General features: G+C 41.8%; 1 protein-coding gene across 1 annotated transcript in view; it reads left to right on the top strand.

Annotated features, from left to right (window-relative positions):
* The first annotated feature begins 12351 nt into the window (after positions 1 to 12351).
* The window catches only part of LOC128732953 (sodium-coupled monocarboxylate transporter 1), a 75933-nt gene continuing 71494 nt past the window's right edge, over positions 12352 to 16790 (top strand). Inside the window, exon 1 of the mRNA XM_053826435.1 lies at positions 12352 to 12713. Coding sequence (XP_053682410.1) covers positions 12711 to 12713 — 3 coding nt within the window. The 5' untranslated portion in view covers positions 12352 to 12710. The remainder of the gene's footprint in view (positions 12714 to 16790) is intronic.

The raw sequence follows: 16790 nt of genomic DNA on the forward strand, positions 1-16790 counted from the left end.
CGCAGTTGGAGAGTGAATACGACCGCTGCCCAAAACATGATATCAAGATCGTCATCGGGGATTTCAATGCTCAGGTCGGCCAGGAGGAGGAATACAAACCGGTGATTGGAAGGTTCAGTGCACACCAGCGAACCAATGAAATGGGCCTAAGACTTATCGACTTTGCCGCCTCCAAGAATATGGCCGTACGTAGTACCTTTTTCCAGCACAGAATCCACCATAAGTACACCTGGAGGTCACCAAATCAGACAGAATCACAGATCGACCACGTTTTGATCGACAGTCGGCACTTCTCAGACATTATCGACGTCAGATCCTATCGAAGCGCTAACGTTGACTCGGACCACTACCTAGTGATGGTTAAGATGCGCCCAAGACTCTCCGTTGTGAACAACATTCGGTACCGACGCCAGCCTCGGTTAGATCTCGCGCGGCTGAAGCAGCCAGACGTCGCCGCAAACTACGCGCATTCACTCGAAGCTGCACTGCCGGAAGAGGACGAGCTGGACGAAGCCCCTCTCGAGGACTGTTGGAACACTATCAAAACAGCCATCAGCAGTGTAGCGGAGAGCTCCATCGGGCATGTGGCCCGGAATCAGCGGAACGATTGGTTTGACGATGAATGTAGGAGGGTGATGGATGAGGAGAACGCTGCGCGGGCAGCCAAGATGCGCAGTGCCACACGTCAGAACGTGGAAAGACACAAACAGAAGAAGATGCAGCGAAACCAAATCTTTCGGGAGAAAAAGCGCAACCTGGAAGAGCAGGAATATGCGGAGTTGGAGCGGCTGCATCGGTCTCAGGAAACGCGGAAGTTCTACCAGAAACTGAACGGATCCCGCAAAGGCTTTGTGCCGCGAGCCGAAATGTGTCGGGATAAGACTGGCAGTATTCTGACGGACGATCGTGAGGTGACGGATAGGTGGAAGCAGCACTTCGACGAACACCTGAATGGCGCCCAGACGGAAAACCATGGCGGCGGGGAAAGCGATTTCGACGGTGCAGCAAACGGGGAAGAGGTGCCAGCCCCAACGATAGGCGAAGTTAAGGAGGCCATCATGCAGCTGAAGAACAACAAGTCAGCTGGAAAAGATGGCATCGGAGCGGAGCTTATTAAAATGGGACAAGAAAAGCTGGCCGTTTGTCTACACCGGCTAATTGTTAGAATTTGGGATACGGAACAGCTACCGGAGGAGTGGAAAGATGGGGTTATCTGCCCGATCTACAAAAAGGGCGACAAGTTGGACTGTGAGAACTATCGAGCGATCACCGTTCTCAATGCCGCTTATAAAGTGCTGTCCCAAATCATTTTCCGCCGTCTATCACCAATGGCGAATAGATTTGTGGGAACTTATCAAGCCGGCTTCGTCGAAGGTCGGTCTACAACGGATCAAATATTTACACTGCGGCAAATCCTCCAAAAGGGCCGTGAATACAGAGTTCCCACGCATCATTTATTCGTTGACTTCAAAGCCGCATATGATACCATCGACCGGAAAGAGCTATGGAAAATCATGGACGAGAACAGCTTCCCCAGGAAGCTCATCAAACTGATTAAATCTACGATGGATGGTACGCAGTGCTGTGTTCGGATTTCGGGTGGATTGTCAAGTTCATTCGAATCACACAGAGGGCTTCGTCAAGGTGATGGTCTTTCATGCCTGCTGTTCAACATAGCGCTACAAGGTGTTATGAACCGAGCGGGTATCAACACGCGGGGCACGATATTCAACAAATCTAGTCAATTCGTCTGCTTTGCCGATGACATGGATATTATCGGCAGAACATCTGTGGCGGTGGCTGAACAGTACACCAGACTAAAGCGCGAAGCAGAAAAGATTGGGTTAAAGGTAAATACGTCTAAAACAAAGTACATGCTGGCCAGCGGAACCGAGGCCGAACGACGCCGCTTGGGCAGTAGTATATTGATCGACGGCGATGAGTTTGAGGTAGTCGATGAATTTGTCTACCTTGGCTCACTGGTAACGGCGGACAATGATACCAGCCGTGAGATTCGGAGGCGTATTATCAGCGGAAGTCGTGCTTACTATGGGCTCCACAAGCAATTGCGGTCGAGCAGACTAAGTCCCCGTACAAAGTGCACACTGTACAAGACGCTTATTAGACCGGTTGTTCTCTACGGGCATGAAACATGGACAATGCTCGAGGAGGACCTGCGAGTGCTCGGAGTTTTCGAACGACGAGTGCTAAGAACGATCTTCGGCGGCGTACAGGAGAACGGAGTATGGAGGCGGAGGATGAACCATGAACTCGCACAGCTCTATGGCGAACCCAGTATCCAGAAGGTGGCTAAAGCTGGACGGATGCGATGGGCAGGGCATGTTGCAAGAATGCCGGACAACTGCCCTGCAAAGATGGTGTTCGCCTCAAATCCGGTAGGAACAAGACGACCAGGAGCGCAGCGAGCAAGATGGTTAGACCAGGTGGAGCGAGATCTGGCGGAGAGTACTCGGTGTCCGAGGAATTGGAGAGCGGTAGCCCTCAACCGAGTTACATGGAGAAATTTTGTTCAACAGGCTTTGTCTTAGGACGGCAAGCCACCTAAGTAAGTAAGTAAGTACATACGCGTTGCCCCGTTTGTACGGTAGCCGAGGAAACAGTGGAGCATGTGATGTTGCACTGCCCGCGTTTCGAGGCCACTCGGCGCGTGATGCTTGCGGTCGTTGGAGAAGACACCAACGCCGACAACATCGTGCAGAGACTGTGCACGGAGCAGCGCGCATGGGGTGCCGTCGATGGGGCGGTGACGTACGTGATAACTGAATTGCAACGGCTAGAACGTTTGCAACAACAGGGCCTGACCTAGCTTAGCTAGGGTCAATAAAGGGATGAGCGGGCCGCCCAGGCCCTAGGTGAGAGGTAGTTGCGGTAAGATGTGACAAGGGGTGTTGCTTGAACCTACACCAAGAAACGGATACAACGGAGTGCTTATGCACGTCCTGCCTCCTGAAGTAAATCCTAACGGTAGTTTTGGGAGGGGTCCAGGAAACGGGGATCAGGAGAGTTTTTAGTAGATAGGCGCTAGTTGGCACCTTGCAAATTCTATTCGGCACCGTGAAGGTGTTGTCTATGAAGATTTTCTCAAACCCCCATGTAAAAATGTAAAAAAGAGGGGTGCCTGGTGATTCGAAGTACCTTTTTCCCTAGCAAAAATATACACAAAGCCACCTGGACATCACTTGACCAACGGACAATGAACCAGATTAACCAGGCATTCTTAAAGAAGACCGGTTTATCTCTAACATTACGAACATACGTTCCCTACGGGGTACGGATATTGACTATGACCTCCACCTAGTAGATATATGTCCGCTCAAAAATGTCAACCGTGTAGCAGACGCGCCAATGCCATCCTCCTCGGCTGAACATAAGGCAGCTAGATAACCCGTAATCTGCCGAAAACTACGCACGAATACTGGATGAGGCACTGCCTTCTTCCGAGGAGTTGGCTACTTCAAACCTCGAAGATATTGCGGTTATTTACATAAATTTTCATTCTGTTGCGGTGGTAACCCGCATCGTCAATCACCGCAACGAGAACAAGGAAAGGTGGCCAAATATTTTTTGGTTTATATGCGCAATTGTTACTGATAAAGCATCAGCAACTAAAACTACATTAAAAAAACCCGATTTAATCCACCTAGTGGTGCAAGGAACCTTTGTTATACGGTCTTACTTGCTATTTGAGATAGAAATCAACACGTTTTCGGAACATAATTCATCTATTGGTCAACGTTACGTAATGCGTTGGTTTACATAAAATTTTTGAAAATTGAATAAGTTTACAAATTTTGAACAAAATAGGAACACTTTTAAATTTTGATAGATCCTTTTTTCATGAAATTGCTGAGTAAGGATAAGTAAGTTGTTATTAATTTGAGTAAGTGCAAATAAAAGTAAGTTGTAAGAGAAAATCTTATTCTTTAACATACACATTGCCTAGTAAATGTCTAGTTTATAGGTTTTTGAACTATGCATAATTTTCTGTAATGCCATTCTATTTGATTCACATCAATAGAGTTTTCTAGAATAATTTTCATCAATTTTTATTAACCTTCGGTTACTCACGCTGTTGTATTTTATACAACACGTGTAGGTTTTTCAACGCCATATTGTTATAAAGTTACAAATCGTTGTTTAACTAACGTATATTCTTCAATAAACTTATTCTGAGCAAAATGTCATAATTATTCAATGCATTAATAATTTAAATTGTTGGGAAAATAGATCAGCATAAACCGCCATCACAGAAACGAAGCAATCAGCAAGCGAGGTGTACCGCAATTGACCCCAAGTGGAATTTTCTCTCGTTTCTCCATATGGAAAAATGGTGTCTGTATGCAGCAAAACTACCCAATGTAAAATGTTTAAAATGTATCCGTCTGCTGGTAGTCGAGTAATTCGTAGTCAAAATTAGGGTATCTTTTATAATCAAAGTTCTACAGTTCCTAAACAAACAAATATAGAGGTATACTATATTCAGCAAAATTGTGTATTTTTATCATTTGTACAACTTTGTAATACATGAAACAGTCATACTACAATTACAAAAAGAGCAAAAATATAAAACCTGATTTTACAAATTCATATACAATAAATAAGATTTTTCTATCTTAGCTGCAGAGATGGAAGGTTACTGTCCTTAGCAAAATTTCTTGTAATAATATGCTCTATAACTTTGCAGAACACATCAATGTGTTATATTGACACTGAAGAAAAATAATTTTTTTTATTCACTTTTAGGGGGATTAATCAAAATTAGGATTCCACCAGACGATAGAGCTTTTAATTTCAAGAAACTATTCTAAAGGTTCGATAAACCTAAAACCAAGTTTTCCCAGTTAAAACTCTAGTACGCACGTTTTCTTTGGTTTGAGGCTATTGGGCGCGCGAGTAACTGCGTTACAAAAGTTGGCGCGAGTGTTCGAGGGTTAATATCTTTTGACCGCTACAACCAATTCTTATGAAATTTTGCATATATATTCGTAGTGTCAAAACCTCTCGTTTGACATTAAAATAATTGAAATTAGGTAAATTATCTTGGTTAAAATCATTATAAATTTTTGTTAATTTTGGTGTGGTGTATACGGTTGCTCATAACTTTCAAATTAAACGTCCAATCAAAAAATCATTCAATAGTGATCTATTAGGATATATTATCTTTCAAATGAGACTAATAGCGCATAAATCGGTTTGGCCATCTCTAAGAAACAGGCGATAATTATTACCTTGTCAAAACAGGTTTTTTAAGCATAACTTTTAAACTACTTGTTTGTTTTCAATTAAAAATTCCTGAATAACTTAGCTTTAATAAGAGCTTTCATTTGATACTAAGATCGCTGAAATCGGTCATGTAGTTCTAGAGAAACCCGTGTCACGTATTTTTCACATTTTTGCTTATAACTTTTAAACGAAACGTCGTGTCACGAAGCAACTCAATAGTGATCTACTAGACAATAATACCTTTCAAACAAAAGTAATAGCGAACGATTCGGTTCAGCCATCTCTGAGAAACAAGCGATAGAAAAAATCATTACATACATACACACACACACACACACACACACAGACATTGCTCAAATCGACGAACCCTATCGATTGGTATATGTGACTTGGCCCTCCGGGCCTCGGATCAATTTCGTGTTTTTCGACCAATTTTTAAACCTTTGTTATAGTATAACAAAGGTAAAACGTCTTTTAGCCTCTTACATTCCAAAATATGTATTATATAAATTCATTGAATATCATAAGTATAAAAATATATGTAAATAGTAGCAAAATTTAAGAAGTACGGAATAGGATTGCAAATATCTAAACAAAAGAAATTAATCTATTTGTATGGCAGCTCTGGACAAAAGCACATCCTTCAATATTTGGCGAGGTCAGCATTGGGCGATAATGTATCGATATAACTGGTTTCGATATTCGTGGACGAAATCTCGATAGAGTTTTTTTTTCGAAATAGTTAATTTCGGCATGTATATAACAGCTTCGTAAATGTTAACACGTTATACGGAGTGTTATAAAACAAATGTAAAATGCAGATCGTCACGTGATGCGAGCAATTTGGCTGATTATGCTTTCAGCTGAGTATACGTATCGATATGTGAAAAATATCGATATTCAATTAACGAAAATTCGTCAGCTTCGCTAAATACAGAATTATTTTGACAGCTTGCTATGAACTTTCCGACCAGGGATACCAGATTTGCAGATTTGTCTGCAAATTGCAGATTTTTGGAACGGTCTTGCAGATCATTATAAATTTGCAGATATTTGCAGTTTTTATGACTTTTATTGTTTTGTTGCAGATTTTTGTTCGAAGCTCTTTAAACTTTCACAGACTTCCTAAAAAAGTGTGCAGATTTTCGCAGATTATTTTCAAACCAGAAAATTCGAGTAGCCGGAAAACTGCTCGATTTTTCCGGTTTTCGAGCAGTTGCAGACATTTTTTTAGAAAATATGGCATCTCTGTTTCCGACAATGAAAAGATTTCTTGCAAAGCACAATAGTTTGGGGCAGAATACGAACAGCCCCGGAGAATACAAAATGATTGGTATGATGGAGAATGCCAAGAAGCGCCAGAAAGAAAGAAAATAGCTTGGAAAAATTATCTGATATTTGCCACTAGAGAAAACTGGGCCAAATACCGACGAACAGGGAATCAGTTAACCACGATGCTGAGGAGTAAAAAGGGCCAAAGGGAGGACCTAGATTGTGAAGAATTAGAACAACTATTTCGAGTGAAAGACAGGCGCAAGTTTTACGAGAAGGTAAACCAGTCTCCAGAGCCGTAGCGTGACATTGTAGCTCCCTTGGCGGAAATCCATTTTGGGGTTCCCTCGTTTCCTAGGTTCCCAGTGTTTCTTTCAAGTTTACCATTTTTTCGCATTCGCCCCTTATCCAACATTTCGCTACACACACTTGAAAAGCGGACTCATTCCAGATGGCGATGAAAAAAGAAGTTCAAAAGCTAACACAATGTAACATTTTTCTTCTGAAATCCTACGTTTATTAAACCTTCCACAAAAAATATTTGATGCCTTAGCGGATGGAAATATAAACGTCTGCATGTTATGGAACTCTTTTGTAGCTTTGGCGATCAACTGCTTCTTTGTTCTGGCTTCAAAATTATTGGAGTAGATCCTTCGTTTGAACTTTATCCAAAAAAATTTCTGTCGGTCACGGTTAGCGGACGTTGAGAGGCTTGGCGGTCAGGGCCAGCGCTTGTCTTAAGCAAAACAAGCAGTTGCTTGGAGCGTCACTTTGAGGGGGCGCCATTTCGGTTACTTGAAAAAGATTGTTATATTAAATAAATAAATTAGCAATAAAATAACGGTCGTCAATAAATAACGATTAACATAATTTTAGATTTTTTGGTTCAGATTTCTCCTCCTCCTCTAGCAACATAAAACCGGGCTCGCTTACTTACTTACTTAGTTGCCTTGTCGTCCTAAGATAATGCCTGATAAACATAATTTCTCCAATTTACTCGGTTGTGGGTTACTGCTCTCCAATTCCTTAGGCACCTCATACTTCTCACCAAATCTCGCTTCACCTGGTCTAACCATCTTGCTCGCTGTGCTGCTAGTCGTCTTGTTCCTACCGAATATGAAGCGAACACCATCTTTGCAGGGTAGTTGTCTGGCATTCTTGCAACATGCCCTGCCCATCGTATCCAGCCAGTTTTAGTCACCTTTTGAAAGCTGGGTTCACCATAGAGCTGTGCTAGTTCATGGTTCATCCTCCACCTCCATATTTCATTCTCCTGTATACGCCGGCGAAGATCGTTCTTAGTACTCGTTTCTCAAAAATTTCGAGTACTCGTAGGTCCTCCTGAAGCATTAGCCACGTTTCACACCCATAGAGAACAACCGGTCTAATAAACGTGCATCAGGATGCACATTGCACGGGGCTTAGCCTGTTCGTCCGTTATTGATTATAAAGCCCTTAGTAAGCACGACTTCCGCCCATAATACGCCGTCGAATCTAATGGCTGGTGTCATTGTCTGCCGTTACCAGTAAGCCAAGGTAGACAAATTCATCGACTACTTCTGACTCATCATCGTCGATCGTTACATTACTGCCCAAGTGGCGTCGGTCGGCCTTGATTCTGCCGGCCAACATTCTGCTTCGTGATTTTGTCTGGTGTATTGTTCAGCCACCACCACAAATGTTCTGCCGATAATATCCATGTCATCGGCAAAGCAGATGAATTGACAGGATTTGTTGAAGATTGTGCCCCACGTGTTGATATCCGCACGTGTTAACACCTTGATAGCGCTATGTTGAACAGCAGCTGTGAGAGACCATCACCTTGGTGAAGCCCTCTGTATGATTCGAATGCACTTGACAATCTACCCGAGATCCGAACACTGCACTGTGTACTGTCCATCGTAGATTGATTCAGTTTGATGAGCTTTCTGCGGAAGCTATACTCGCCGATGACTTTCCATAGCTCTTTTCGGTCGATGGTATCATATGCGGCTTTGAAGTCGACGAACTAATGATGCGTGGGGACTCTGTATTCGCGGCCCTTTTGGAGGAAGTGCCAAGGTCGCTCGTGCCGTATCAAGAAGTTCTCTTCACTGTACTCGTTCCTGGGCTGTTCATCGTCAATTCATTGACTGTCTCGACACATCCGTATACATGTTACTTGCTTTTTACGACTAAATTTTGGAGGCGCCATTTTAAGGGTTTGCATGGAGCGACAAATGAGCTAGCGCCGGTCCTGTTGGCGGTCTTCGGTTAAACGGTTATCTCAGCCTTCATTTTCTTCAATGGTCTCTTGGCATGTTGAGCCGAGGCTAGATTCAAAAGACCACACGCTAATTCGCGTGATACTTCTTGATGAAGACGGCAACTTCTCGTAGGCACTTTGTACTGTATATCTCTTCGTTCCTCGCAAACCCCACAGGAAAGAGCAGCGGCTTGGATATTTCCTTCTCACTGACCGTCAACCACAGAAGGACTTTGGGAACTTAGTATGGAAGATATGTTTGACGTCATCGTTTACCTTACTGGTGGGGAACGTAAAGTACTTAGTATCCTGCCAGTTGTTGGAGTTATGCTTCAAGTAGCTCTTGTAACACATTATGGACACGACATTGCGATTCGCCGGAATGATGTTTTTCACCTTCATTTTCAGCTGCTTCTTCTGGGTGACTGACTGCTGCTCCGACACGGCTGGCCTCAACTAACCCTTCTGCGAGTGGCTGAAACCAGGCTTGACGCTTTTGCCTTTCACCAAAAGAGAGAGAATGCTTTTCTCGACAAGGGAGATGACGAAGTGCCCCACCATGTCCAATTTATTCGCTCCGGAGTGGAGCTGGCAGTTCGAACAAAGCATCGATCCTAGTTGTTTGACCGTTTTCGCCACGGCTGCTGCATTTAAATCAACTGATAATGCTGTCAAGCTTATTTCTGTTACACAACAGGGTTGCTACGATCCGCAATGCATAAGCGGATTCACCATCAGGTGACATGGTTATTGCATGAAAAATTGCTAAAATCAGTTCATTTTTAATGCATACGATATTGCTAATGCCTTATTGGTCCTTCTTGGTGCCCCTAAGTGGGAGCGCCCTTGGCGGGGGCCAGTCTCGCAAGGGCTACGCCTCGAAACCTGATATATTTAGGGACTAGGAAGGGAGTCTAACCACAAACGAGAGCGAGGTGGTCATCGGCTCGACTGCTGCAACTATCGATGCATAATGCTGGTAAACGCCGCCTACAAGGTACTCTCCCAGATCCTATTGCGCCGGTTGCCACCAATACCACAAGGTTTCGTAAGGAATTATCAGGTGTAATTCATGGTAGCTCGGGAAACTACGGAGCAGATTTTTATCATCTGACAAAATGCAAATCGTAGAAATTTCGAGAGTACAAGAGTCCAAGCATCACATCTTCATTGATTTCAAAGCAGCATACGATGCAGTCGATTGAGACCAGATAATGAACGAACAGGGTTTCCCGGATAAACTAACGCGACTGATCAGAGTAGATGTATTCGTGATGTGTTTCGTACGCATCTCGGGATGAGACATCTTGAGACGCAACGACGGTTGAGACAAGGTGACGGCTAAACAGTAAGCGGGAGGATTACTTTTTACCATCGCTCTTGAGGGGGTGATCCGACGAACGGGCGGCATCGAAACGAGGCTCGATTTGTACCAAGGGTTGCCAACTCATAGGCAGTGATGGTAAAAACTCAAAATCTCAAAACTCATCAAAAATCAATATCAACATTTAAATTACATGTTTATCTAATTCTTATTCGGCTTGTTACTTTATAGTTAAGAAAATGTCGATTCCCGCGAAGGAAAAATCTAAATTCTGCCAATATGTTTGCCATCTTAATTCATGAATGTGTCTTGCATTTCTTGCTGCTGATGTTTTCTCTGACGGTAGATTCTCTTTTGCTCTCTGGTTCATTGTATGAAATGCCAGCTGTGGAAAAATTAAGCAAAATTCTCACAACTAGCAATACAGACATCGCGTACAATAGCGAAAGAAATTCATGTGAGTTTTGCGCTTGTAATCAAGGTTGAAATTTCATGTGTTTGAAATCACATTGAGTTTTTTGCTGCTCTGAATTTTTCAACACTGCTCATAGGCTTTGTAGATGACCTTGATATCATAGCCAGGAACTTTGCGACGGCGGAGGCAATCTACGCCAGACTGAAAGCGTAATCTAGGAAGATTGGGTTAAAAATAAATGCGTCGAAGATCAAGTACATGAAAGCCAGAGGCTCACAGGATACAAACGCACGTCTTTCACGGACGGTAACCGTAGACGACGACGAACTAGAAGTGGTAGATGAATTCGTGTAATTGGAATCGCTGGTGACCGCGGACAGCAACACTAGTAAAAAGATACAGCGAATAAGGAGTTTGTCCGTCGCAAAACGCTACGATCAAGGATTCCTTATCAGACCGGTAGTTCTTTATGGACTTGAGACTGAAGGTGGACTTGAAGGTGATGCGAACGATATTTGGCGGTGTACAAACTGAAAAGCGGAGAGTGGTGGAGGCGTATGAATCCCGAGCTATAGGCATTGTTTGAGAAATTCCCATCGTGCATCTGGCGAAAGTCGGTAAGCTACGGTGGCCCGGACACGTCGCAGTGATGCCGAACGACAGTACGACGAAAATAGTTCTCTTCAACAACCCCACGGGCACTAGGAACAGAGGAGCCCTAGTCTAGTCTAGTCTAGTCTAGTCTAGTCTACCTGTACCAAGTTATCTCGGTATACTGTTTCCTAGTACAGGCCACAGTAACTAACAAAATGATTACCAATTATCAAATCGTGGTTGTTATCGTAACGGATGTGCATGTGCCCCTATATGTTAATTATTGGACAAATTAAGGAAAGCTCACGTTGCAGTACACAGACTAAGAGGCTAAACGGCGAGCGGTAATAACCCAATGCAAAAAGCGTTTTGCAGGCCGACCTTACACGTAGGAAATTCGGTTTTTTTTGCTATTCGTAACTTCTTAATACATACTACTTTCGTAAGGGTATTCTTACCAACAAAATATTTATTAAATTTCGGAAATAATGAATATCGTATGGCCCAGGAGATGATGGTAATACTTATCGGTTAAAATAATCTCAGATATCGGGTATTTCCTGAAGCGGGTAGCATTATTAGTAAGTAAGTATTAATTTCTATTTTTATTCAAAACCCATAGTTATAAGAAATGATGCAGCAAATACAACAATTGCTGGCGTTTTGTCATGTTCATTCAATTATCGGCTTCCATAATTTAGAGGAAAAAAATGTAAACATACCCAAAAACAAACCAACATGATTATGAGTGTCTTTCTATGTGGGCCATGTTGTCCTACAAGTGTGTACGTGACGGTGACACACCATTATGTGCAGCAAAAGCATCAACATACAGCCCAGTCCGCCAGCAGGCACAACAACAAAACCAGACAAAACAGCCACTTACTCTTACTCATGTTTGTTTGTTTGTATCGACAGATGGATTGAAAATGTTTCTTTCATAATCAAATCGCTGCATCGTCTCTCTGGTCAGCTGTTGGAGACTGCATGTGTATATTCAGTCAGTACCAGTACTAAACGGCACACATACGATGCCATACGATCCATTGTTTTTGCGTGCCTTTGCTCCCACTGAGGGGCGACACAGTGCGGTGGCCCATCGTTCCTTCCTCCTCGAACGATCCTATCGCGCGCCGGCCAGCAGAGCCGTAGTAGATGAGTGGAAAATGGGCCGCGAAATGGATTACGATGAACTGCTAGAGGTGCTGCAGCAGAACCCACGACCGTCGCCATCCAGTCACACTGTAGACCTGCATCGGAAAACACGTTCGTCGCCTGTCGCGGACCGGAGATTTGGTTCGACTGCTATCAGTTGCCGGTTCTGTGTGTATTATACGCTCCGGTTGAGTTTAATTTCTTCCGAAAACAAATACCAGTTTTTCGTTCGTTCCCTCTCCGCATAGTGCGACAGTGATAGAGTGTGCCATTTAGTTTTGCTTTATGCTGGAGGTAAAAAAATAACACAATATAATAAAGGGTTTTACGTGGAAAGTTCGACGTCAACGGCTGTGCAAAGAAGCCGTCCGCTATTAGAAACACGTGCCCCCCCTCGGTCTGTTGCTGTCGGTGTGAAACAAATTAAGGCCAAGGAGTCCGACATAAAACTATTAGACAGAATGGTGAGTGCCGAAACTAATTTTAATTCCGTACGTGGCGAATTGTAGAATAATAATAAAACAAGTGAATCCATTACATTATTGATTACTACCGATACAACAATAACTCTACGGCATAAGTAAAAATGTACTAACGAAAGTTGAATCACCTTGCCGAGACTGATTACAAAGCCGAACAAAATAGTTTGTTTTGAAAGTTTTGCCTTAATTCTCGTCGAATCACACACTTACAGAAGTTCGACTCAATCTTTGATTACAAGGTGCAATGTTCGTTTGAGCTAAACTTTTGAATTGCGAGTTTCATGAACACTACGAAAATAATACCTATTGCTTTCGAAATATTTTTTCATCCCGTTTAATCAATGTTACACAAATATAGGAAATAACTCTACATGTAAATATATTTCAAATAAAAACTTAAGACAGGATTAAGTACTGCAAACAGCCATGTCTAGTTAGTTGAACTCAACTTATTCATTTGGTTATAGTGTGAAGTAGGACACGCAGGGTATTTTCAGCCCATTAAGCGATTGCATCTATTTTTTCGGCCCATTGCCTAGATCTAGTAAAAGAACAGGTGGTTTTGGCGTTCTTTTAATAAAAAATAGTAGATTACTTACAGTCTTGAGAAAATCGTTATAATATATTAAAATTGTATGTCGGCAAAATAGTTTTATTGGCGAAAGAAAAGGCAAATAGGCTGAATTTAGAAGCATGCTGAAAATACCCTCCCGGACCCTGTATCAATAAACCCTACATAATGTGTTATTAGTTCAAATCGGCTTCAGGGCTGCACAGTTCTCTCAATAGCTCTCTCAACCAGAGATTTCGGCATCTTGCTAGAAGAAACAGGGAAGGTAAGACGAATGGACCTCCATTACCTATATTAACTATTTCCCACCCGAGGCACTAGCTCTCCTGCCACTGACTGGTAGAGTATTTAAGTGGCTCGTTTATTTTTCATGGTGATTCGAGTCAATACCGTTCCTGTCACTTGCTGATGTTGAGCATAACCCTTTAAATAAGTGTGAAGAACATGACATTTTAACCTTATTATGGCGATTGTCTGCCAATAAACACCGTATCTCCGTAACGAAGGAAAATTTAACATGCTGAAACAGGTGACTTCCCATTAAAAAAGGCAATTTTCTCAGCGAATAGATGTGAAGCAAACCAAGGTTCGTTGGATTGATATTCCATAGCGAGAGTGGCTTCCAATCTATTCGGTCTATTGATTAGAGAAGTGAGTGGTGTTTCCTTTGTACTTAACTTCCTACCGGAACGACATCACATTAATGCAGTTCTAGGTAGTGCTGTGTAACAATTAAGACAAATATTATTATGACAATATAGAATATAAATGCCCATTGCAGTTGAAACATGCATTGCTAATAGATCTTGCTGGATCTAGCAGTTAATGAGAGTAATAAAACTTGATTTTTTTATTTTTATAAGCAATTTATTCATCTAATCAGATATATTTTAATAACATGAACTTGATGTATTTAACTACATTGGATGCATTTTACACCTCTTTTGTCATTCTGTAACTGCCTGAACTTGACAGATTTTCACTGAATTTGCAATGTTCACCAAAAGACTTCCTTATTTTAGATCTGTACATGCGCAATAATATCGCTTTTTACGCGAATTTTTCGGATTGTTCACGCGATATTTTTATGAAAATCGCTTTTCATGCTATAGAGGGTATGGAACGGATTACGCATTGTCCGTCCAGAAGAGATCGTTTACAGTTAAGTAGGGTGACGGATCACCTTCGTCATATCCACAAGTATGCAAGTTTTCACACGAGTTGAATCTGACACTGCTTGCCGGTACATGTACATCCATTTGATGGGCAGATAATTTATCTCAGAACTCTCCTTTCTTACTGAAACAACTTTGCATGCTCCAGCAGGAGTTCATCATACGAAAACTGCACATCGTCATATGCGAGATTTCTATCATCTATCAATTGTTTACAAAAATCTAGGCATATATTCGTTGAGCTGTGTGCAGGAGCTACCCAACTTCCAAAAGTGAAAATAGTTTGAATCACAGCTTAATATTTCAAGTGTTTACTCCGAGTAATCGGCAGATTCTCTTTGTCGTATTCAAAACAGGTGGGAAGCACAAGCGGACTTTTATTTTTTTTAGATAGTGAAAAATAATGGTTTTCGTACATTATCTTTTCGTCGATAACGAAGAGATAATTCATAAATATTAATGCCAAGTAGTAGCCTAAATGTAATTCACATCCAAGTTGGTTCTATCTCAATGTCGAAAAAGTAGACGCCATAGACGAACCAATTCAGCACCCTAATTTTTTTTATTGTGCACGTGAATTACTTTCCTACACTTTGTACTTATCTTCGCACTGAAAACTGCAATTAACGTAATTTTAAAAACTAAGACAGGCTGACAATCATTAAAAAATTTCGAAATTGAGGTTTGATGCCATATGGAAATATATGGTGGGGAATGATGATTTAACATATTAACAGCTTAGTGGTGTAATTGGTTAAACAACACGATCAACTATTTAGATTGATAGCTGTTCTAGCTGTTTTTGTAGTTATTGTATGACTTTTTCCTGTTTTACAAAGTTTTACAAACAGTAAAAATACACAACATTGCTGAATATAGTATACCTCTATCTTTGTTTGTTTAGGAGCTGTGGAACTTTTACTATAAAAATACCCTGATTTTGACCTCGAATTACTTGCAAGGAGGCATCATTTTAATTAAAAACTCTCCCCAGAGAATGAGAATAGTTTCAAGCAGGCTGAAGAGTTTTATAAATCATGTTGAAAAGCACATAAGTTAAACAAAATTTATAGGCTGGCAAAATCGGGAGCTGACAAAATCGGTAGCTGACAAAATCGGAACATTACTGTACTCAAAAAAAAAAATCAATTTGCCTAAATCTACATTGACTGAAATTTTTGGAATGTCTTAGTAGAATACGAAACCTGGAAATTCGAAAACAGACACTGAGGAAGCCTGCAAGTCGTAGGTACGTATCGTCCAAGAATAAAATATACATACGCAGTAGACTTAAATTGGATAAATTTTCTTTTTATTTAATTTCCAGGTAAATCTACATTTTTCGCATTAAAACATTTACTCTTCCCCAAGTTAAAATATTAAATTAAAAACTTACAATATGGACTTTATCGGAATGGAGATTGTTAACGGAGTGTCAAACCCTCGGGTCGAAACACACCGAACGCATTCCAGTAGCAACAGCCCTGATCGAGCGAAAGTGGGCTGTGTCGAATCTTAGATTATTAAAGGAACTGTTCTTCAATTATCTAAGTTCTAATGCAAATTACGGGTGACTGTATAAGTGGGAAATCAACAAAGCTGTCAAAGGGGCAGTGTAGGAAAAAAAGTAAATTGATTTATACGGTGAAACGTGAAACAAAAGTTCTAATTAAGATTTTCTTAAAAGTGTAGTCAAAATTAAGGTTAAAACATAGTTACGGTTGTGGGAATTTACACGCTGAAGGTGAACTAAAGTAAAAACTGTATGCTATTAGTGATGTGATTAAAATTAGTTTAAAATTGAGCAGATGTCCCTTTTTGGAAATTGGGCAAATGAGGTCATCCAACCACTCCCCCGGCATTTGTTCTTCCTCCCAGATCCTGACTATGATCCAGTGGATCGCTTCGTACAGCCGCTCGCTCCCCGCTTTTAGAAGTTCAGCCGGAATACCGTCCTTCCCAGCAGCCTTGCCGTTTTTCAGCTCACTGATTGCCTTCTTAACCTCCTCCTGTGTTGGTGGCTCCACAGCTTGACCACCGCTTACAATTTCTATGCTGTCCCTGCAGATCTCCGCATTTACCCTTCCATTCAATAGTGTCTGAAAGTGCCCCTTCCACCTGGCTGCTACCGTCGTTTTGTCGGTAAGCAGGTTGCCAGCACTATCATTGCACATCACAGGCATGGCCAAATTCCTGCATCTCACCGTTTTATAGAAACTCCGTGTGTCGTTGCCGGCGTATCGCTCCTCTGCGCCGGCGAGCACGTGCTCCTCGTACACGCGTTTCTTTAGACGATGGATTCTTTTTTCCGCA

The sequence above is a fragment of the Sabethes cyaneus genome, chromosome 1 (genome assembly GCF_943734655.1).
Source record: "Sabethes cyaneus chromosome 1, idSabCyanKW18_F2, whole genome shotgun sequence".
Lineage (NCBI taxonomy): Eukaryota > Metazoa > Arthropoda > Insecta > Diptera > Culicidae > Sabethes > Sabethes cyaneus.